This window comes from Pogona vitticeps, chromosome 7 (genome assembly GCF_051106095.1).
Source record: "Pogona vitticeps strain Pit_001003342236 chromosome 7, PviZW2.1, whole genome shotgun sequence".
Lineage (NCBI taxonomy): Eukaryota > Metazoa > Chordata > Lepidosauria > Squamata > Agamidae > Pogona > Pogona vitticeps.
This window is the reverse complement of record NC_135789.1, coordinates 12,622,756-12,644,731: the sequence shown is the minus strand read 5'-3', so window position 1 is coordinate 12,644,731 and position 21,976 is coordinate 12,622,756. Positions and strand designations below refer to the sequence as shown.

The 21,976-nt window shown below is 55.3% G+C and overlaps 2 protein-coding genes across 8 annotated transcripts; one reads left to right on the top strand and one right to left on the bottom strand.

Moving 5' to 3' along the window:
- Window positions 1-100: 100 nt before the first annotated feature.
- Window positions 101-14,693, top strand: SSBP4 (single stranded DNA binding protein 4). 7 transcript variants are annotated; one of them, XM_072977850.2, is made up of 18 exons: window positions 106-404; window positions 2,867-2,939; window positions 4,000-4,061; window positions 5,417-5,501; window positions 7,420-7,509; window positions 7,833-7,916; window positions 8,493-8,552; window positions 9,174-9,237; window positions 9,486-9,553; window positions 10,176-10,237; window positions 10,419-10,464; window positions 10,598-10,633; window positions 10,770-10,824; window positions 11,353-11,420; window positions 12,213-12,279; window positions 12,881-12,909; window positions 13,260-13,376; window positions 13,616-14,693. In XM_072977850.2, the coding sequence occupies exons 1-18, from the start codon at window positions 349-351 to the stop codon at window positions 13,643-13,645; spliced, it is 1,152 nt and encodes a 383-aa protein (XP_072833951.2). In that variant the 5' UTR covers window positions 106-348; the 3' UTR covers window positions 13,646-14,693. The 7 variants fall into 7 exon arrangements, with proteins under 7 accessions (XP_072833947.2, XP_072833951.2, XP_078235141.1 ...); XM_078379013.1 differs by lacking the exon at window positions 106-404 and adding an exon at window positions 705-1,243 and having other exon boundaries at window positions 13,260-13,329; XM_078379014.1 differs by lacking the exon at window positions 106-404 and adding an exon at window positions 713-1,243.
- Window positions 14,694-14,944: 251 nt separating this feature from the next.
- ISYNA1 (inositol-3-phosphate synthase 1) lies at window positions 14,945-20,990 on the bottom strand. Its single transcript, XM_072977845.2, has 11 exons — window positions 20,868-20,990; window positions 20,214-20,384; window positions 19,472-19,633; window positions 18,906-19,035; window positions 18,519-18,712; window positions 17,593-17,742; window positions 17,281-17,496; window positions 16,898-17,062; window positions 16,666-16,779; window positions 15,711-15,928; window positions 14,945-15,407 (listed from the first exon to the last, which is right to left on the bottom strand). The coding sequence occupies exons 2-11, from the start codon at window positions 20,325-20,327 to the stop codon at window positions 15,197-15,199; spliced, it is 1,674 nt and encodes a 557-aa protein (XP_072833946.2). The 5' UTR covers window positions 20,328-20,384; window positions 20,868-20,990; the 3' UTR covers window positions 14,945-15,196.
- Window positions 20,991-21,976: the final 986 nt, after the last annotated feature.

Below are 21,976 nucleotides of genomic sequence, written 5' to 3'. Positions count from 1 at the left end.
CTCCTCCTTCCCCCTCCCCGCCCCGCGCGCGTCTCTGGAGGAGGCAGGAGGCGCGTTACGCATCCTCCTTTCCCGGCGCCCCCTCCCGTCGGTGGCGTTGCCCTTTTAAGAAGGGAGAGGGGAGGGTCTGCCGGAGGAGGAGCCCCCTCCCCTCCGGGAAAGGCAGAAAGGCAGCGCGCGTCTCTCTTGGCTGCCCGGCCGGTCCCCGGAGGAGCCCCGACGGCGCCATGGGGATGCAAGGTGGAGGCTCCTCCTCCTCTTCCTCCCCTTGGCCGGGACCCCCCCGATCCCCAGCCTTCTTCCTCCTCCTCTGACGGCAGGTGACCCCCCCTCCCCAAGCCTCTAGCCATGTACCCCAAAGGGAAAGCCGCCGGCGTCCCCTCCGACGGACAGGCGCGCGAGAAGTAAGTGCCTTTCCCCCTCCCATGGGTGCCCCCCCACAAGGCTGAAACTTTGCGGGCGGTGGGGGTGGTTCTCTCTGCCCTCCCCTGCGCCCTCCCTCTTTCCACGGAGGGAGGGAGGAAGGAGAATTAGGGGCGCCCCCTTGGGAAGGGGGGAGGGCTCGGGAGGAGGGGGAGCCCCCTTCCTTTGCTCCAGGGCTCCTTCCCCCAGTTGGGAAGGGCTGGGTCCCATGGAGCTACGGGGGGGTCCGGAAGTCATCTCGTCCAACCCCCCCCGCCGGTGATCAGGAGATAAAGGGACCCCTCTCCCTCTTTGTTCCCCATCTCTTCTCCTCCCTCGCAGGGCTGGTGTTCCACCTTCGGGTGTGGGTGGGGTTGGTACACTCTGGTGGTACTAGAGCTTCCACATTCAGGAGAAGTCTATCACTGTATACCAGTTTGTGGGAAAGATGAAACAGGACCCTTCTGGCTTCCCTCAACTAGATGTAGGGAACAGAGATCCCTGTGGGGTGTGCGTGCATGCTGGATTACAGTTCCCATTGTCCCCCCAGCTCTGTGAGATAGAATCAGTAGTTGGCCCATGTTGCAGGGTGAGTTCCTGGGTGAGTGCAGGATTTGAACCTGGGCCTGTGGAATCCTTTAAAAACGACAGCAGCACCCACAGGAAATGGTTTCTTCTACTGCAGCCTGCTGAGGATGGGCTGCTCCACTTTATTAACCCTGTGTAGAGAAAGATCAGCCCCCCTTTGCTTTTGGACTACAAATCCCAGATTCCCCAGCATTCGACCCTCACCTCCAAAGAAGAATTTTCCCGGGTTCTTTCAATGCAAACCTGTCCAAAGGTGCATGAGTGCTCATTGGTGGTTTGGTAGCATTCAAATCCAGAACTGGGGACAGGCTGGGGTTGCCCCTCCCGACCATCCCCCCCCCAGATAATGAATTCAGATCAAGTCCTGGGTCTGAGCAAGGTCTTAATGGGGAGTTTTAGCTGTGGGGCAGTGGGCAAGCCAGCACACATCTGGCACCATCTATATTTTATGGCCCTGCCTGGCTGGCTGGCTGGATTCTCCCCGGTTCAATCCCCGAGGAAAGCAGTACCATATAATGGGTAGAGCACAGAGTGCTGCTGCTGCTGTTTTTATTGTGTGATATTCCTGCAAAACCAACTAACCGCACAACTGTTCCTCCTGCCCTCTCCTGTGGCAAAATCTGAGCGCCACACCACACCGTGAAGAGCCAGGATGCATAAATACCAAGGGACGGATTGAGACGCTTCCTTTCCTGGGCTCCTGGAGGTGGCTTCCATCGCGTCTCCTCTCGCTCGCTCGCTTGCTCACTTTGGAGAAAGAGGGGAATAAATAAACTGAAGTGTAATTGCTTTGCATTAACCCAATTTAATTTAATTTAATGGATTTATTTTCTGTTCTTAACCAGTTCCAGTGTGGCTTCTTTTTCTTTTTTCTTTTGCATTTTGATGAACGCTGAGCCAGGATCAACTGTGGATGGATCCTTTTTTGTTTGTTTGTTTCTGTGTGTGTGTCTGTGGATTATGCTTTAATAATTGCCTTTAATTCAATTGGGGTTCTGTCATGTGGTTTGTCCAAACGTGTTGGAATATTGAGATGTCTGTTCCCACGAACAGTCGGAGTGGTCGCCCTCTTGTCTACTTTGGTCCCCCACTTTCCAGGCAGGACAGAACTCAGCCTGTCGATCGGATTAAATAAATATGTTTTCAATAGATTTGTAATCATGTGGAGGAGATTCCTCCCCGTAAGGAATGGAGAAGCGAGATCCGGTTATGATGAGTTTGTCCTTTCTTGGGGGGGGGGGGGCGGTTGCCGTGGTCCTCCTTGCCTCGTGGCAAACAGCCCTGCGAGGGAAGACGAACTGAGATTAAAAGCACCAAAGCGAGTCTGTGAGTTCGGGGGCGGGCGCCTTGGAGACACCCGTGATCCGTTTCTGTATTGGGACCTCTGAGAAATTCAACACGGTCTTCAGACACAGCCCACACCTCATTTCTCCAAATTTCGGGGTGGGCTCTTTGGCCGAAAGGAGTCAGCCGGCTCTCCTCCCACCCTCTCCTTCCTCTTCCTTTCCTCATTTCCTGTCTGGATGCCAAATGCTCTGGGAACGCATGAAAAGCAGGCCAGCGGTTCATAAGGAAAGCTCAGAGCGGAGCCTCCAGTTCCGGGAGCAGGCCACCTGTGGTTCCCACCCGCTGTGTTCGACAATGGAATGGAGTCTGGTTCTCTTTTCCTGTCGCGGTGGGCTTTGGCTAGTTATTGCTGTGGGCAGGGGGCTTAAGCCCTAAACCCTCCCTCCTGACACACTCTTAGGGTGATCGGGTTTAAGGCAGAAGGAGTGCTGAATTGGTTCACCTTAGCCGAGGGGAGGGGGTTGTTTTTGGGGCATAGGGGGGACAAAGGAAGGAGCCTGACCGATGCCTCTTCCCCCCCATCCCATAGGTTGGCCCTCTACGTGTACGAGTACCTGCTCCACATGGGTGCGCAGAAATCGGCTCAGAGCTTCCTCTCGGAGGTAAGGCAGGGGGAAGGAAGGTTGCCGGAGTATCAATCCGCATTTCTGGTTTTTGAGAAGAAAACGTAATGTCTGAAACCTGTCGGCAAATGCACTGCTTGGTCCCATTGCATTGGATTGCACTGGCCGTGACCCTGCTGAGATCTTACTCCAGAGTAAATCAAACGGCGTGATCTGTTGCAGGTCATTAATAAGGTCCTTTTTTCTTGCCAGGCACTCCGTGGGGCACAGTCTTGCTCATCTTCTCCTAATTCACCCTCCTACGCTTGCCTGGCCACATTTACTTTGGAGTAAAACCCCAGTGGGATTCTCAGTGCTGTTGTGCCTGTAGCTGTGTGGTCCATTAAGGGAAGCCCACTTTGTCAGGAAACTCAAAAGGACGTGCCACCCCCGGCATGCTGGGTCTTGGTTGGTGGCTCTGGAAGGCGTCCCATGATACGATTGCGAGAAGACACTGCTCTTTCTTAAAAACCGTAAAACCCCGGACTCAGAGGGCAGTGGCTTCCCCGTGGCCGGCCTCACGGACCAGGTGCACCAGGCATGTAAAATGCAGCCACGGCTTCAAAGTATCAAAGGGTAGGACCAGAAGGGGCCCACCAAGGCCATCTAGTCCAGCCCTACAGCAAAACCATCCCTGACCGGTGGCCTCGGTTTAGGAGCCCGCTGCCTTCCGAAGCCAATCCGTGGCACTCTTCACGGTGCAGTTTGTGACATCCAAAAAATCTGCCCCCAAGCATTTCGTTGAGGATGTTCGTGGGGAAGATTTCCAGTGGTCCTCTGGACTGTCGTCGTCTTTTGGGAATCCAGAACGGTTTGGGAAATGGGTCAGGCGCCTCTAAAAGGGAGTGTGGCAAGGATTTGGGGTCTGCTCCAGCCGCTTTCAGCCGACGTGGGTCCCCTCTGTGGCACCTGCCCCCATTTTACAGCTGTGGTGCTTTGTGCGAATATGGATATCCCCGCCCAAAGCGTGGCCTCCGTGGGATTTCCCCGCGGCTCCCCTCCCCTCTTCCGGTTCCCCTGCCCCGTCCGTTCTTACCGGGGCTCCTTTGCCTCCTTCCAGATCCATTGGGAGAAGAATATCACGCTGGGCGAGCCCCCAGGTTTCCTTCACTCCTGGTGGTGGTGAGTGACCATCCACGTTTTTGGGGTGGCGCCTTGGATTGAACTATGGCCTGAGGAGAGAGCACCGTTCCAGGGCCGGCAAATACACAAGCCGGACTGTTTCTGGCTCCGTGCTGGGAAAATTTCACGCTCTCCAGCCCCGTTTCCTCCTGAAGGATTCCTTGAGGGAGTCCGTCCACCTCACCTTTAGCCTCCCACTTTTCCCAGGATGATGGTCTTTCCCGGTTAAATCCGTAATCCAACGTATATGGGTTTTCCGAGCTCTGCTCTCCCCTCCGGGGGCTGAGAAATTTTCAGCAATCCCCCCCAAAAAAGCCCAGAGATCTGTGGCACCCTGAAAGCGAGCACATTTTATTTGGGCATCAGATTTGTGTGATCATTTAAATAGTCAGGCCTGCAGGCTTCCATAATGCAACCAATGGGATGAGATTCAATATGTAGATTGTGCTGATGAGGGCAGGTTTTGGGGTCTGCTCTTGATTATTTTGGGGTCCAGAATTAGCCAAAATAAATAAATAAAAGCAGGTGGAGTGTCCGCCACAGCCCTTGACCTCGGCCGGATGTTGGTTGACCTGGAAGTTTATTGACCTAGAAAGATGCTAAAGGGACATTGATTTTGAGCCGGGTCAAATGTGCTCCCGGACCTCCCTCTGAAAACCCGTGCCAACATCTCAGTAACCTGAACATCTTCTCCAAGTTAATTTCATGAGCACAGGCCAGGTGGCCCCCAAATTGCACACGAGGCCCCTGTGGAAAGAAGTGTCATATGAGTTTTGTGTGTCTTTCTTGCCAATGGGATTTTGAGTGCTGTTTCGGGGTGTGTGTGTAAACTTCCCTGGATTCTGTACACCTCAAAAATTCCCCCACTAAATTTATTGGCTTCAGGCACACTCTTTCTCTTTCTCCCCCCCTCTTACGAACCAAGCACACACTCCCCCCTGCACCCCCCCAAATCCCACCATTCTTTGCCCTCTATGTCTTGCTCCGTGATCTGCACATGGTTGTGATTTGGGAGAGTATTATGGGATGCAGGGATGTCGGGGGTGGGGGGGAGGAGAGGAACGGTGGCTGAGATTTTAAACAGGATCCTCCGCCCTCCAGGACGGAAAAGGCCCCCCGAATTATATCCCCTGCCCAGTTTTAAAGATATATACTGTATCTGAGCTGTCACGTTTTTCCAATTTTAAAAAAAATGGTTATGTTTGGGCCACCTCTGGAATAATGGAATATACCAATGGCCTGGGCGGAAGACCCCATCACACACTGATGCGCATCCTTTCCAGGGTCTGTGTGGGGTCTCACTTAACGCCTGTCCCATCTCTTCCTTCTCTCTCTCCTCCCCCGCCCCCTCGAAGTGTGTTTTGGGACCTCTACTGCGCAGCGCCCGACCGGAGGGAGACGTGCGAACACTCGGGTGAGACGAAGGTGTTCCACGATTACGTGAGTATGGTGGATCGCTTGTGGCTGGCCGATGTTGGCCAGGTGGCGTTTCGGACCCTGGTCTCTGGGAAACAAGTTACAAGTTATACAGCGGCCTCTCCTAAGTTACTTTCTTGGGGTAAGGAAGGCACCACGATGTTTCCAAAGTAACTCGACAGAGCGGAAGCTAAGATCTTTCGCCGGAGCAATGAGTAATGTGTTCCCGTTTCATGCAAAAGTTACTTTAAGCAGTTGCTTTCCACGGCAAAAGGGGGTGTAGCCGTTCACGTGGTCGTGACACGCTTGCAGAACCCTTTGCTACCCAGTGGGGCTACCAATCCTGCTAACAAGCTGCACAGAACCTCGATGTTTGGAACAGAAACCGGAGAGGGTGTTTTTTTTTAGATCACAACTCCCAGAATCCACAGCCAGAAGATGGGGAGATTCTGGCAGCTGCCGTTCAAAAGGGTTTTTAAAAACGTGTAACGAAAAGTTACAAAAGGCTACACAATTGTGTGCAAAATAACATTTGTTTTGGTTTCTTTTTCTTTTCAAAGGTGAAAGTAACAAAGTTTTATTTCAGGTGAAAGTAACATAAATGAAACTAAAACCAAAATAAACATGCCCTTAGATCAACAAGTTTATTTTAATGTGAGCTTTTGTGGATTGCAAATGAAATCTACATGACATTTGTCACTCTCAAAGATGCTACAATGTTTGAGTTTTCCCCTTTGGTTTGTTTGTTTGTTTGTTTGTTTATTTATTTATTTATTTATTTATTTATTTATTGCTGTTTCTGAAAGAGACGTAACTTAGCTCCCCCTCTGAAAACCTATCCCATGTCATAATGAGTAATGGTAATGAAGTACTTCCCGAACACCATCATGAGAAATTGGAACAAATTATTTTTAAACTGTAACGTTTCTGGCACCAGTCTGCCTCTGAATCCCGAAAATGTAGGAGTCCTTAAAGCCCTCACAGGTCTATTGGCTGCTTTTCCTGCAACAACCCCACAAGAAGAAAAACAGGCCTTATTAAAACCACACTCTTAAGAAATGTGAGGCGACAAAATGGAATTAAACTCTACTGCATTTATAAACACATCCCCCCCCCGCCTCCCCGGCCAATAGGCTTAAACAGCCTATCACAGTAACCCGGTGGATGTACAATTTTGCAGAATTAATCACTTTTATTTATTTGATTTTTGGGTCCCCCCCCCTTTTCTTTTTTTGAGGCTCTGATTCAGATCTTGTGCGTAAGAGAGAGAAAGCGAAGAGGTTGCATAACAAGGTTTTTGTGCCGCATCGGATTCGGCGGCTTCCCTCGGCTGCGCATCCTGCCTCCCTCCTTGGCGGTTGCCATGGGAACCACATCCTCTCTGGACCACCTTGCCTTCGACCCACACACGCAGCCACCCACCCACCCCCACACACGGAGACACACACGGAGACTGGCAGCCACCAGCCCTTGCTCAGGCTCTGTGTTTGTGCGTGGGTATTTGAGGCAGCCTGGCAGTTGCTGGATGGGAGTTCGAAGCCCTCACGGGGCCTCCTTGACAGAAGGCCAGACTGGATGATCTCGAGGGTCCCTTCCAGCTCTGATGTTTTAAGAGGATGGTCTTGGGGATCATAAGGGAACTTGGCCCAAGGGTCAAGGTCTGCCAAGGAGACAAAATGAGGCACTCCAGAGGTTGTTAGATTCTCCGATCAGTCCCCCCCCATGACTCTCCTGCCTGGGGCTGATGGGAGTTGTCATCCAGCCCAATCTGGACAATCACCGCTCCCCGGAGAAGCCCTATTGTTTTCTTGGGAAGGAAGACGTTGAGCCTGATCCACCTCCTAGGGTTGGCGTGAAAACCAAGGGGAAAGCCACACAGACCGCCTTGAGGGAGAAAGGCCGGGTGAATCTACAAACCCGACGCGTTCTTCTGTCTCCACAGAGCTCTGCGGCCACGAGCAGTCCTGTGATGGCCAGCTTGGCCCCCGGGGATGGCCTGCCCCCGGGGCCTCTTCCATCTGGGGTCTTCCAGGTACCTTTTCAGCCGGCGACAGACCCAACTCCAGGAACCGGGACTGGAGGCCCCTTTCTGTTCACGGCTTGGCCTCACAAGTAAAACCTCCACCTTCAGAGGCAGTCTACCTCGGGAGGCGAAAAGGGCAGAGACCCAGCCGCAGGGGCAGGACGTCCACATCAAGGAATCCTGCTGTCCGTGGATGGAAACAGGGTGCCAGGTCTCGATGGCGGATGGATCAGGCCGTGGGGTATTCAAAAGATGGGGTCCAGTCTGATTCATGATCCAGGGCTGCCCCCTCCTCCTCCTCTTCCTCAGCTGGTTTCTGCTTCTCCCCTCAGGGACCGCCGAGCTCCCAGCCCTCCCGACATGCTCAGGCCCCTCTGGCCAACCCTGGCGCCATGATGATGGGCCCTCATAATCAGGTAAGGGCTCCCTTAAAGTTTTGAATTTCCGGTTTAAATTCTCCTTTTGATACACAGCAGAAGTACCACAGAGAAGAATAGCTTTTTAAGTTCCCAGAGAGTCCACTCTTTTTCTCATGAGCTGGCACTGAACCATCTCATCGACTCCATTTGAGACATTTGTAGGAGAAAGAGTAAAAAACATTTCATTGCTGAAAGTTGGGAACAGATCAACTGCAAACAAACCACTACTGCTCCCAATAGAGCAGAGAGGCGGGGCCGTCTTTGAATCCAGAGGCAGGGACAGAATGATTGGTCAGTGCTGGATAGATTGACAGTTACTCCAGCTCAGAAAGGCCCCTCCCAGCCCAAACAAAGGATAAGCAGCACGCAAGGTTGTAAATACTCCGATCAAACATTTCACTGTATTTGACACTTGCGTAGTCACAACATTAGAGAAGATGGGGCATTCTGGGACATGGTGTTCAAAAATGTAGCTTCTTCAAAGGTCAGGCAATACACACACACACACTCATTCACACACACACACCCTGCCTCCATGTTTTGCTTAACGTTGATTTTCTGTTTCTCCGGCAGCCGTTCATGGGTTCGCGCTTCCCCGGCGGACTCCGGCCTTCACTCCGCATGCCCAGTCAGGTGAGCTTTCCCGCCTGCCCAGCTTGGCACGACCCTTTTTGAAAAAGCAGGCTTCAGGGAATGAACGTTGAGTCCCTGGCCCCCGGATCACCCCGCCGGTCTGTCCCGTGCGGGTCCCTGTTTTTTCACTTAAGACGGTGGAGAATCCAGAGGCCACCCTAAAGAGCTGGACAGGATGGTTCTGATCCCTTTTGGGAAAAGGACCCCTTTTGGGTTCTTGTTTCGGGCCCTCTCGTTGGGAGCCAGGAATTGGGGGCCAGAGGGTGGGGGGAAAGGTCTGAACAGCGCAGCACAATTCTTCCACCATTTAATGCATGATGATTCTGTTTTCTTACCATGGATGGAGGGAAAGAGCTCCAAACGGCCTCTTTGTTGCTTTCTCCTCACCTCGGCCCTGTGAGGTAGGCCAGGTGGAGCTGGACGGAGAAGGGGACCCATGGCTCTCCTGGCGAGAAACCTGGATCGCTGACATCCCTGTTTAGGGCTCCCCAGCTTAAAAGCAACCTGTCAGACGGGGGGGGGGGGGGCTAGGAATGAATGGATCGCCTTCAAGGGCCACCCCACGGGAAGCCCAGCGCAGTAGTCCGTGTCATGGCTGCCGCAGCCTTTTCTCTCCTGCAGCCACCGGTCGGAGTGCCCGGGTCCCAGCCTTTCCTGCCGGTTGCGATGGACTCGGCCGCCCGAGGTGAGCAATGGCGGTGTGGGTGGGTCCCGGGTGCAATTCTTTCCTTGCACGGACCCCAAAGGGTGCAGATCCATGGGGCTAGACTGCTGGGGGAACGGTCGACCCCTGATGGGCGGGGCTGCCGTGACGTCCCAGAGGGGACCAGCGACAGCCCTGCCCAGACCTTGGTGTGCTTTTGGAGGGCCTAAATCTAGAGGGAAGACAAAAGGCCATCTTTCCCTCCTAAACACAGTCGTGTCTTTCTGCAGCCCATGCCAGCGTGGGTCCTGGGCCGTGCATGACCCCCCCGCGGGGTATGATGGGGGTGGTGCCACAGGTAAGTGCAACACACTTGCTGTTGCTGACTTTTGAATTTCTGTTAGAATTCCTTTTGCTGGCCAGTAGAAGTCGAGAGACTCACAGAGGCGAATAGCTTCAAGCGCCCTGGGTTGTCCACCCCTTTCTCATTAACTGGCACTTAACTGTCTGGATAACTCCCTCAGAGACATTGCATTTCCAGTTGCTTGAACGTCCGTGCTAAGTCTGCCTTTAACAAATCCTAAGTCATTTTTAGAACTTTTTAACCAAGAGGGGAGGGTCTCCCGGCGGCACAGACGTTTCATAGAACGAGGGGCCTCCAAACCATCCTAAAAACAAATCCTCTCATCGAGTCCCTCAATTTGGGAGAGAAAGGCAGCCTATTAAGACAACAAACAAACAGATAAAATAAAACTTTTCTTGAATCTGAAAGAGGTGTTTTTTAAAAAAAAAATGAAAGGAGAAAAGGGCTTTCGGCTCCCTTTCTGTTCCATTTGGAGGGCAGCCCCTGGGAGGTGTCGGGGTGGGATAAATGGCCTCGTGGAGCCCTGCCGTTTCTCCACCCCTTCTGAGGACCCAGAGGACCAGACCATCATCATGTCGGTCTCCGTTTTCATTCTTATTTTCTTTTTCCCCTCCAGAGTTACGGAGGTGGGATGAGGGTCCCTCCGGGGTCCCTGGCTGGCATGCCCACCCTGAGCATGTAAGGAGGGGGACCCTAACCTTGTTTTGCGTGGGGGGGCAGGGAGGTGGGGCATCCCCCAAGCTCTTGGGGATGAGTGGCCCTCGTTTGGCCAGCCTAGAGACCGCCCCCCTTTCTCCCTGTCTGAAAAGCTGACAGACATGGTTTACGATTCGGCAGTTGTGTGTTTGTCTCTTGACAGGGGTCCCGGCATTCGGGGGCCGTGGCTGAATATGAACCCAAACGCGGTATGTGGGTTTTATATATGTTTTTAATCCATCACCCATGCGGTTGATAAAGGCACAGGGAGGGTGTCTACTTGGAGCTTCATTAGCTGGCTGATTCGTTTCTCTCTCTCTCTCTCTCTCTTTCTGATTCTAGGGGCCGTTTTCCTCTCCTTCTCCTGGCAGTTATGGGGTGAGTTTTGGCACAACGGCCCACGGATTTGGGGTGGTGGTGGGGGCCATTTCTCGCAAGCAGAGCCATTGCAGGTCTTTAATTTCCAAACCGCTTTGTCGTCTGTCTCTCTCTCTCTCTCTCCCCCTTCCCACAGGGCCCCACCGGAGGCAGCGGGCCCCCTGACACCCCACTGATGCCCAGCCCCGGAGGTGAGTGCTTCTTGTGGGTGCCCAGGAGTGCTTTGAAATCGCTACCTGTCACTCGCTGCGAAAATAACAGAAGGCGTTTCAAAAGGCTCGAATGAGGATGGCCGCGGCTTCGTTCCGTGGACGATCCAGGACGGAAAAAGTACCCAATGGGTTGTGTGCCTCTTTCCTTTCGTGCCTCCTTTTCGGGTCTGCTAAGGGAAAGTTTTGCAAAGGTGGGGAAAGTGTCCTAATCACCAAGGGCTTGACCAAAAAAAAATAACAACACTTCTTGTCTTCTGAGGTTGCCCTGATGATAAATAAGCTCATTCATTGCTTGTTGCAGAAAACGGGAGGGTGCTGGTCCCTATCAGCATGCCAAAAATGGTAAAATAACTTTAAAAGTAACTAGGAAACGACCCGCCGCAGACATAAGTGTGTTGGTGTTTTTAAATTTTTTGCTATGTTTGTTGATTTTTTTTCTCTTACAATATGATCATAAGGAGCCACAGGCCACTTTTTGATAAAGTTAAATTCCTTTTTTGTCCACAGACTCCACCAATTCTAGCGAAAACATGTATGTGATGAACTCCACCGGGCCCCCGGGGAGCCGGCCCAGTGTAAGTGGCCTTTAAGCCCTGCCTACTCTCTGGTTGTGTCGTGGCGCCTTGACTTCTGTTCAAGAGACGTTTTCCGGGGCCGCAAGGCATAGATGACGGGGAGGCCCAAAGGAGGAGAGGGGGTGAGAGCCCTCCTGTCCAGCGTCTTTTGCAGGATCAGATCCCACATATCGGGCATCCCTTCCCTTTTGATTACAGTAGAAACCCTGCCTCTGTGGGGGGATCAGTTCCAAAGCCTCCAGTGGATGACAAAAAAGGTGGATGATAGTGAACACTATACATAGCATGTTCCCTGGTTCCATCTAGTGGCCAGTTCTGGTAACTTCATTGATGAAAATATAAAGTGCTAGGATTTTTCCTTCCAAATTTTTCATTAATCCAGACGGTGGATAAGGGAATCAGCGGATACTGATCCTGTAGCTACGGGAGCCCTAATGTGTTGGGAAATGTTCATGTCCCCAATATACATTTTAATACCCAGAGTGTTAAATTCACCGTTTATGGGACTTACTGCATGCCGATTGCTTCCACAAAATTATTACTGGGTCTGTGACGACACACTGGGGGGGATTTAAATATATATTTTTTTACTGGCCACAGAATGCAAAAAGGCTGAATCCAGCCTTTTTTCCCTTTCCTTTTTCAAGTTGGGACAATTTGAACAGGGTTCCTCCCCCCCCCCCAGTGGGGTTTAGTCCTGACACCTTCTCGTAGATGAGTAGCAAGGACAGCCGGAGGCCACTAGGTGGCGCTCATTTTGCCTCATTCTTTCTCTCTGCACCTGGCTTTCAGTTTTCCATGGGAGCCAGCCCCGAAGGCCCCATAGCCATGGAGCCCCACCACCTGAATGGGTCCTTGGGTGAGTCGGGGATTGTCCATGGAGGGGAGGGGGGAGTTTGGAGGATGCTTCTGGGGAGGAGCAGAAGGTGGTGTCGTGTTTTGAGCACTTCACTGGGACTCCGGATCTGGGTTCGAATGTGCACTCGGATACAAAACGCACAGCGAGTGATGTTGGGCCAGTCGTCCGCTTAACCTCCATCAGAGGTTGTGAAAAAAAGGAGGCGAGAGAAAAATAAATTCTTATTTATTCATGTAAATTAGGACACACACATCCCCAATATTTGTGTGGAGCCTGAAAAATGCAGATTATAGCAAACACTCTTTTAATAACGAACACCATATATAGTATGATCTCTGGCTCCCATATGTTAGAAAGCTATATGTCTAGGATTTTTCTTGGAATATTTTTAATATTTTGAGACTGTTGATAAGTGACTCAGTGGATACCGATCCTGCAGATACTGGAGTCCTACTGTTAAATGAAGCTGATTATAAAACCAAAAGCAAGGCAGCTGGCATGGCCTGGCATGGGGCTTAGGAGGGGGCCAAAGTGGGGTCCCACAGCAGCCAGCCCCCCCAGACTCTTCTAACAGCCGCCCTCCCCCTTCTCCTCCTTACAGGTCCGGCGGAAATGGACAGTCTGCCCAAGGTGAGGGGGTAGGGGCCAGGGAGCAGGGGGTGGGTGATCTCAGATACCTGGGGGGGGGGCCCTGAATGTTAAGGGAGGGGGACACTGCCTGCATTATTCCGAACAGAGGGGCTTTTTTATATGATGGCTCCCCAAATTCCACCGGGGTTCACCCCTTGGAAAGAACCCCATTTTCGAACTGTTCTGTACCCGGGGATTTCGAAGACGATGCCGGCTGCGAGGGTTCCTCAAAAGCCCACATTCTGCTGAAGGGGGGATTCTCCACCCTTAGGACGACGTTTTGGGGCGTCTTGGCCAGGGCCGAATGATGATGAACGTTTTTCTTCTCTCTCCCCCCCCGTTCCCCCTAGAATTCTCCCAACCGCCTGCCCCCCCTCACCAACCCGCCGGGCACCCCTCGAGACGACGACGGCAGTGGCGGTGAGATGGGCACTGGGAGCTTCCTGAACCCCTTCCAGAGCGAGAGCGTAAGGGCCTGCGCGGTGGAGCGGCGGCCGCGGCGGGGTTCGCGAGGGTCTCGGGGCCCCCAAGGGGGATGGGGAGGCCCCTGGCCTGGCCGGCTGGGGCTGGCGGCCGAGGAGGCCCTCTTGAGCTGGAAGCGGCCGCTGTCAGAGGTGTGACGCAGAGGCTGGTGCCCCCCCGCTCCGTGCAACGGATCCCCCCCCAGGCCCTCTAATGCTGGGATGTCTCCCGTCTGTCTCTCCAGTATTCGCCCAGCGTGACAATGAGCGTGTGATGCAGCCTGGATGCTCCAGCAGAGCCCACCTGATGCCCCCCCTCCGTGGGTCTTAAGGCTCCCTAAACTGCCCCCCTTGGCCAGCTACCCCTCCCCTTTAAAGCCAAACCAGCTGACAACAACCCCCACCCACCCCCACCAAACTCAGCAAACTAATAACTTGGAGGTGCCATCCGCACGATTGGGCAGGCGGGCGAAACGCTAGACCCACTTTTTCCAGAGGGTGATACCCTTTTCTTCGGCGTTCTTGGGGAGGGGACGTCGGCCTGGCTGGGCTGCCTTCCGCACTGGCTCCTCGGACTACTTGGGGCGAACTTCGTGGGGTGGGGGGCTGCCCCCTGGTGGTGGGGGATGGTGCTCGGGTTTTCGGGAGGCCAAGCGCCAGGAGAGGAAAAGATGCAAAGAAGCCAGGATTCAGGTGAGGATAAAGAGGCCCCCTTCCAATGGGCATTTTGGGGGGCTAGGGGTGGCCCCCCTCTCCTGTTGCCGGTCTGTGTTTGGGCGGGTGTCCTCCTTTGGGAGCCGATTCAGCCGTCTCTAGATCATGTTTTGTTCTGATTTTGTTGTCGCTTGATCCCCGTATCCAAGGGATCAGTATCCACTGTCTGAACAGATGAAAAATATTGAAAGAAAAATGCGAAAATGTGTAAGTTCACCATGTAATTACCAGAATGGGCCACTAGGGGAAACCAGAGCCCATGCTATGTACAGGGTTGCTATTATCTGTGGTTTCCGGCATCCGCTGGTGGCTTGGAACTGACCCCCTCACGGACACAGGGGTCCTACTGTCTCCAAACCACTTTGGGGGGGATGTGCGTAGATTTGTGGGTTTGTTCAAGTTTGTATGGAAGGTCGGGATGACTTTTGATCCCCATGGGAGCACCTGTGGGGTCACACACATGCACCCCATTGTTGTTCAGTGTAAATACATTGTGGCTTTTGAGTATCGCTTTTTGAGACTGACACTTGAGTTTTTAAAAATGGCTGGTGAAAAGCCTTGGATCAATAAATGTCATTTTAATTCTTTTTTTAAGAAAAAAAAACCCGATATGCCATTGGAGCAGCGTGATTTGTTCATAGGGATTGGGGTGGGTGGGTTCTGCCACTGCTTGCTCTCCCAAACTCACTGGATTACAAATCCCATCATCTGTTGTCAGGAAAGGATGCCTTGCCCACAGCTTTGCCGACTTCTGCTGCCAATAAAACAGCCTCTTCAGACTAATAGACTCTCCCTGAATATGGAAGCTCCGTTGCAGCAGCATTCAACCAGTGCAGCGCTATGCCACATTCGGGGCCAAATTTCATTTTTTTTGTTCATTTTTATTTTGCAAATTTCTCTGACGGAACCACAACAACAACTACAAAAAACACATTGACAGCTTTCCGAAGCCTTGGCTTGGGAAACAGAAATGCAGAAGAGGAAGGAAGGAGGGAACGGAGGAGGAAAGGGCACCGACAGCTCGCAAAATGACTGGAGACAGAAGAAGGAGACGGCAAAAGAGGGGAAGAGGGCGGCCCCTGCAGTGCGGGCCGGCCGGAGCAGCTGGGCGCCTAGTCCTGCAGGCCCAGGAGGCCGCCCCGGGCCACAGGGGGCGGGGGGCCGTTGCTTTCTGCCGGGCAGACGAAACCATTGAGGTGGGGGGCTGCCCGTTTGGGGGCGGCTGGAGTGGTGGGCCCTGGGAAGCGCTTGGCGCAGCCCCACGGATGCTGGGTCTTGTATTCCAGTTGCATGTGGTGCTGCGGGGGAAGCCCCACACAAGCCCTGTCCAGGACATGGCGGGAGGGGAGAGAGAGAGAGAGAAGGCAGGATTAGGAAACGAGAGTGGGACCCCATCCCCCTTGGGAGCCACCGTCTGTACACACACACCCCTGCAGCGGGGGGTGCACTAGCAATTCTGGACAACAAGTCCCATCAACCACAGCTGGCAGGGCCCCTGAACGAACCTCCCACGGGGAGTGGGTCAGGCACTGGCGGCTCCCACCCAGATTCCCTCCTGCGGTCCCCAAGCCGGCCCACCCCAAGGCCGCCCCAGGACACCCGGGACCCGTTTTCGGATCCAGGTACCTCAGCAGGTTCTCGATGGCGGCCCGTTGGCGGAAGAGGGCGTTGACCACGGGGGCCCCTTGGGGGACGAGGGGGGCCTTGCAGAGGAAGCCGAGAAGGGACAGGACGCTGTGGAGGGGCTGGGGGTCCCCCTCGCCTGCGACCCCCACCCGGATCCGCTGGCAAAGTTCGGTAAGGATGACCAGGTCCAAGATGATGGGGGCGGCCAGTAACGAATCCTGCGGATGAGGAGGAGGAAACAGGGAGTGGGGTTGAGAAGGAGAAAGAATTTGGGGGAAGGAGGTGACAGGGTGTCAGGATATGCACCCGCACCCTCGGAAGACAAAGCTCGAAAATTTGCCTTCTTCGGAGATGACGAATTCCCATTTTCTTGGGCAATGTGGTTGTAAGAGCCAAGAAAGGAACTTTCCCAAACTCAAATTTGATAAGAGTGGCCCAGGAGCCTCAAAGAATGTGTAGGAGGAACGCAGAGTTGGATGGGTACGCCAAAGGTCATCTAAACCCACCCGAAATGAAGACTGGCATAGAACAATATGGAATTGGTCCATCTCCCCGGGGGAGGGGGGGTTTGCCCTGGCCTCCCTTTTCAGGCTTCTTTTTGGCATGCTCACACAACTCCAGTGCCAGAAGGGCTCCTTCCAAACTCTGGGCTTGGGGGACGTGGGTGAAATATAGCAGGACCTCCATATCCATGGAAATAGTCCCACAGTCTCACCTGTGATCTAAAAAAATTAAAGAAAACACCCAGAAACAAGGATTTCCATTCTGTAGTTACCAGGACTGGCCCCTAGAGGAAGGCAGAGACCATGCTAGGCCTAGGGTTCTCTATTATCCACTGTTTCCAGCATCCAAACATGGCTTGGAACTGACCCCCGGCTGATCAAGCCCCCCCGGGAGATTCCTGCCCCAGAAATCAGCCGGCGCCACCTGCTCGATGCTGGCACAGCCCACTCACCTCGCACACGTTGTGGATCACGATGGTGTTTGTTCCGCCCAGGGCGATCTCGGAGGTGTATTCGTCGAGGGCCCGTTTGCTGTCCCCCACGTAGGGTACGTACTTGATCACCACCTGTCCGGGGGGGGGGAAGCAACACGTAGAGGACTCCACTGGGAAACCCCATCCCCCCCTCCTCCTGCCAGCCCTGCAACCCCAGCATTGTCCCCCGTCGTCCCCCCCGGCCACTCACACAGTGGTCCGGCCCCTCCTCTGGCCCGTACAGGACAGGGTTGGATCGGACCATGTCGTCCAGCACGCTGCTTTTGGAGACCTCCTTGGAGCGGAACTGGGCCGGCGCCGAGAGGTTGCGCCCATCATTGTTCCCTAGGTGGTTGTAACTCACGACGGAGACAGGCTGCAGGGAACGGAAAGAGATCGAGCCGGCGGCTGGGCCTCAATGAGCACCCCACGCTGCTAGTCCTCAAGGATTTCCCCCGAAAAGGTGCCGAGCCCCAGAGACGGAAAGCACAGCTACCTGCCGATCCCAGCTCGGAGGCACCCCACAGAGGGTCCAGGACCCACACCGCGCTCCTCTTTCCGTCCTGGCACCCCCCACCCCCGCGGCCCACTTACCTTAATGCCGGAGCTGATGAGGAAGTCGATGAGGACGGACTTCAGCTTGGTCTGGCCGGACTTGAAATCGTCTCCGCCGATGAAGACCTTCCTCTGGACGGCCAGCTCGACGGCCCCCGGCACGAAGGTGTTTTGGGGAGAGCCGTTGATGTAAGCGCAGCCCTCCAGGATGCTGGCCACCGCGAAGAGGGTGGACGGGGAGACCTCCAGGCCGGCCTGGGAGAAGGCGGGGCGAGGGAGTGAAGAGGGGGTGGGTGGGGTGGGGTGGCTTAGGGGCCCAGTTACCCTGAGGGAAATGGACCCAATCCTCACCTCAATGGCCTGCAGTAAATGCTCAGCCGTGTCGTTCACCCCCGGCCGCACCTCACAGAAGCGCTCGGTGTTGGCGGTCCAAAGAACAATCACTTTGTCCACCCCACTGGAGTTCTTGAAGTCCCGGATGTCACGGCGGATCTGGGCCATCTGGAAGCAGGGAAAGAGGATCCAGAAGCCGGCAGGAGTGCATGAACCCACGAACAAGAGAAACCCACCTGCTGTCTGGCAAAACCCTAGAGCCAGAAGGTACCCCAGAAGGTCATCCAGCCCACCCCCGGCCAAATCAGGAAACTGTTCAGGTTCAAGCCCTGCTCTTCCCAGATGCCGCCCCCACCCCATAATCGTAGGGGTCGCCTTGCTCATGAGGAGCCTAGCCGAGGGGCACGGGAACAGGATGAAGTTAGGCACCCTGTTCCAAGTCACAGGAGTTAAGCTGCAGCCGGGACATGTTCGTGTGAAATCTCGGAAGAAAATTAAGACTTGGCTCGGGTGGGCGAACACTGGCCCTCCAGATGTTCAGAGACTACAGTTCTCATCAGCCCCTGACAGCACAGGCTGAGACCCTAAATAAAGGGTTCAAATAACGAGGAAGCGGATTTTGACTGAAGTTTAGGACGAACGGCCCCCACTGCAGGAGATGTGCTCACATGTGAGGTGTGCAGCAACTCCGGATTCCCTGGGGTTGGACTAGATGACCGCCGAGGTCCCCTTCCAGGACAACCACTTTCTGAAGTCCAAAACATCACGGGGTCCAAAGCCCAAGGACCTCCCCGAGCTCGAGGAGTGGCAAAGCCGGAAAGGCTCCCACACCGAATCTGTCCCCCCTTGCCTTTTGGGGGGGGGGAGTCTCCGTTGGCCACAGAGGGGTCACCATGGGCCAGCTAGACTAGCGGCCAGGCTCTGCTGTTCCCCGCACCGCCCACCTGCTCGGCCTTGGTTCCTTTCAGGACGTTGTCGGCTCTTTCCTCCTGGTTGGCGGCGATGAACTCCGGCAGGAAGATGGAAGGCCGGGGCTTTAAGCTTTCCATGTGTGGCCGGAGCTGCTCCTGTAGCGGCCAGTCCAGGACTTGCGCTCGGCGCATGGCCTCGGCCAGGTTCAAGGAAGAAATGTCCCAGCCTAGCACACACACACACAGAGAGAGAGGAAGGCGAGGAGCGTTCAGAGACGGCCGTCCGGAATCACGTCCCGCCAGGAAAGGATGGTCTTTCTAAACGCTCTTTCATCCCTCATGTGCACAGACGATGCTCGCTTCGTTCTGCCAAACCCTAATCTTGAGTTTTCTTTTCTGTTTGCAAAACGGGGCCCTTACCGTCGAAGACGATGTCGTTGGGGTGGGCCATGGGAAGCAGCTCCCGGAAAGGCACGTGGACCTCGCCGGAGGGGCCGGTGCCCAGGCAGACGGTGGAAGACTGCAAGAGGGACCCATAGTAGTTGGCGTGCTAAGGGGGGAAGGAGGCACAATGGGGTTGGGGGGGCAGAGAACTGGCATCAGCAGAGGAGCAGCAAGAGAGTCGGCAAACCACACCTTATCCAGCCCTTACGTTTCCGCTCCGCCTTTCCTCCCACCCAGGTCCCTTCCTGGCCCTCCTCTGGTTCTTCTATCTCATCTTTTTTTAAAAAAACACCTCTGAAGTCCAGAGCGGACGCAGCAAAACAAGTCTTTCAAAAATAAACAAAAATGACACACACCCCCTGCAGTGAAAAAAGAAATGCATGGATCAAAACCAACCGCCTGCAGGAAAATGAGAGCAAACCACAATGTGCCACAAGAGGAACATAAAAAAGGTCTCCGTGCTCACTGTTTTGGTCCTCGTGCCCAGAGGATCACACCCACCAAGGCATGTGTGCAACTTTTCACGCCAGCGGTTGGCTCACCTTGAGGCCGGTTTTGGTCATCCAGGAGAGACCCAGCTTGTTAGCCAAGACCGCGGCGGTCACGGTGGTCCCGTTATTCCCGCCCCAGCCGACCAGCATCACGCCCAGCTTGGGAACATGCCTCTCGGTGCGGAAGACGAGGTCGGTGGCAGAGGGCTTGACCTGCGGAACCGCCCGACACAAGAACAGGGTGAGGTCAGTGCCGACATTTGGGCGATGCTGACAAACATCAGCCTGGTTTCTCGGGTTTGGCAACACGGGACCCCCTTCGAACCTGGGTCTGTCAGGGGCTCCCCACTTTTATTAGTCCTTGTTTCTGGGCAGAGTTAAGGGGTTCCTCCACCCCCTTGCCCGGGAGGCTCACCCTGTCGGGATGGGGGACAGGGGTCGGTTTGAGGCTGCCAACCCCCAGCCAGACCCCCAGGCTCCAGAAAAAACAGATAACAAGCCTCCCAGAGGAGGTTCCCCTCTGAGGCCGCCTGAGCCACTGCCAGCCGGGCAAGGCCACCAACGCCACCAGGCTGCTCTCGAGGCCCACTGACCAGCCCGGTGGCTTCAAAGGAAAGGGGGGGAGCCCTCCCGGGCTGGTCCTTTCATGCCTCCCTCTCGCCCCCCCCTTTTCCTTCGGCCCTTCTTCCAGGTCCGGCTTCCCCCGCTGGTTGCGTCTCCCGCAGGCTTCCTTTCTCGCCGGGGGGGGGGGGCTTCCTGGCTTTGCACCCCCTTCGCCCCCTCCTGGACCTACCTTGGTGACGCCCTCCTCCTGGCACACCTGGACGCTGCTATAGGAGTACCTGGCCTCGATGGCCTCCTGGGTGTACCTGACGTCGGGGCTCTCCACCACGAAGGGGCCGGCCATGGCGCGGGCTTGGGGGGGGGCGCGCACACACAAACACACACACACGTGTGTGCCCTCCTGGGTCGCACAAGGGGAGAGAGAGCGAGTTCGGGGTCACTCCGGGTCGCGCGTGGAAAAGAGCCGCCTCTTAAGGACCAAGGATGGGGCGGGGCGCAGGTCAAGGGGCAAAGTGAGGTCTGGCCAGGTGTGGGTCGGGAGACCCTCCCCCGCCTCGCCCTATAACCACAGGCCCCCCCACTCCCTTTGGCACACACACACACGGTCCCCTCGCCTCCTTCGCCGGAGGACCAGCCACGCCCCCTCCCCTCCCAGCCCCTCCGGCGCCCCCCCCAAAGGCTGCAGCCTCACCTGCTTCTCTCCTCCCCCCCCCCACCCCGAGCTCCTTGCAAAGGGACCCAGGCGTCCGGCTAGGCGGGAGGCCATCCCGTGGGGCAGGGAAGGGGGGGCGCAGCTGCAGGGCAGACAAAGGGGCTGCACGGGAGGAAAAGCGTGGTGGGGGGGAGAGAGGGAGGGGAAGGCGCATCCCCCCCAGGCGCGCACCTGGATCCGCTGCCGGCCGCGCCACCTCCGCCGGGTTTCCCGTCTCCAAAGCGCGCAAGACGGTCTGCCGCGGGAAGGGGAGGGCGCCGGCTTAAGCCCCTCGCCGGCCCCGCCCCCAGGGCCCCGCCCCACAGACCCCGCCCCATATAAAAATTTTCCACCAGCTCCCGGGCGCGCGCCCGCGCTCGCCCCCCCCCCCGGTCCCCTGCGCGCCTCCGATGGGGTTGCGCCCTGGCGCAGCGGCATCTTGCACCCTGGAGAGGCACCTGGGGCGGGGGGGGGGTGTCATCCCTTCAAAGGGCAGGCTAAGGAGAGGAACCCCCTCCGGGGGGGCAAAGAGGCAGTTGGGGGAACCCAGAGGTCCCGCGCACACAGGACGTGGATGAGGATGATGGTGATGCCCTGGCAAACCAGGAAAAGGACCAGAATGGGTCAGAGTTATAGAATCCCCCCCCCAGTCCTCATGTGCCCCACTGGGGACCCCCATCGTCCAGAAGAAGCTAGAAGGAAGGTGGGGAGGGAGGGGGATCGGCTGCCCTGGATCTGGCCCTTTTGGGGGGTAGGGGGGAGATGAAGTCTTCCGAGGAGGAGGAGGAGAAGGAGCCGACGGTGTTTGGAAAAGGAGCGGGGCGGGGGACGATCACGAAGGGAAGAGAGCCAATATTTTTTGGAGGGGGGTCGTGTGCGTCAAAGGCTGAAGCCGAGAAGTCGCTCGGACTTGGGGGTGGGCGAGGCTGCAAAATAAGACACTGATTTTTCAAAGCTGAACCAGAAAGGCCAAGGAGAAACAATGGGGGGGGGGGGATGGAGAGGAGGCAGAGATGCCCAGGAAACACTCTCCCCCCCCCCAACTTGGCCTGTTTCTTCTCCTGAAAGGAACTCAGTTTAAAATAAAGGAGGAAGAGAAGCGAGATTGTGGGCCAAGGAAGGAGAGGAGCTCTTAAGGGGAACATCCCTTCCTCCCTCCCCACGGTATTGGTTTGTTTCTGGATTTAGTTATTTAAACTATTTTTACCCCTCCTTTCTCCTTAAAAGCAGCTTATGTTGTTAAAATAGGTACCATGCTTAAAGGAAGTATACAAAGATCAAAGACCACACTGAAAGAGGGT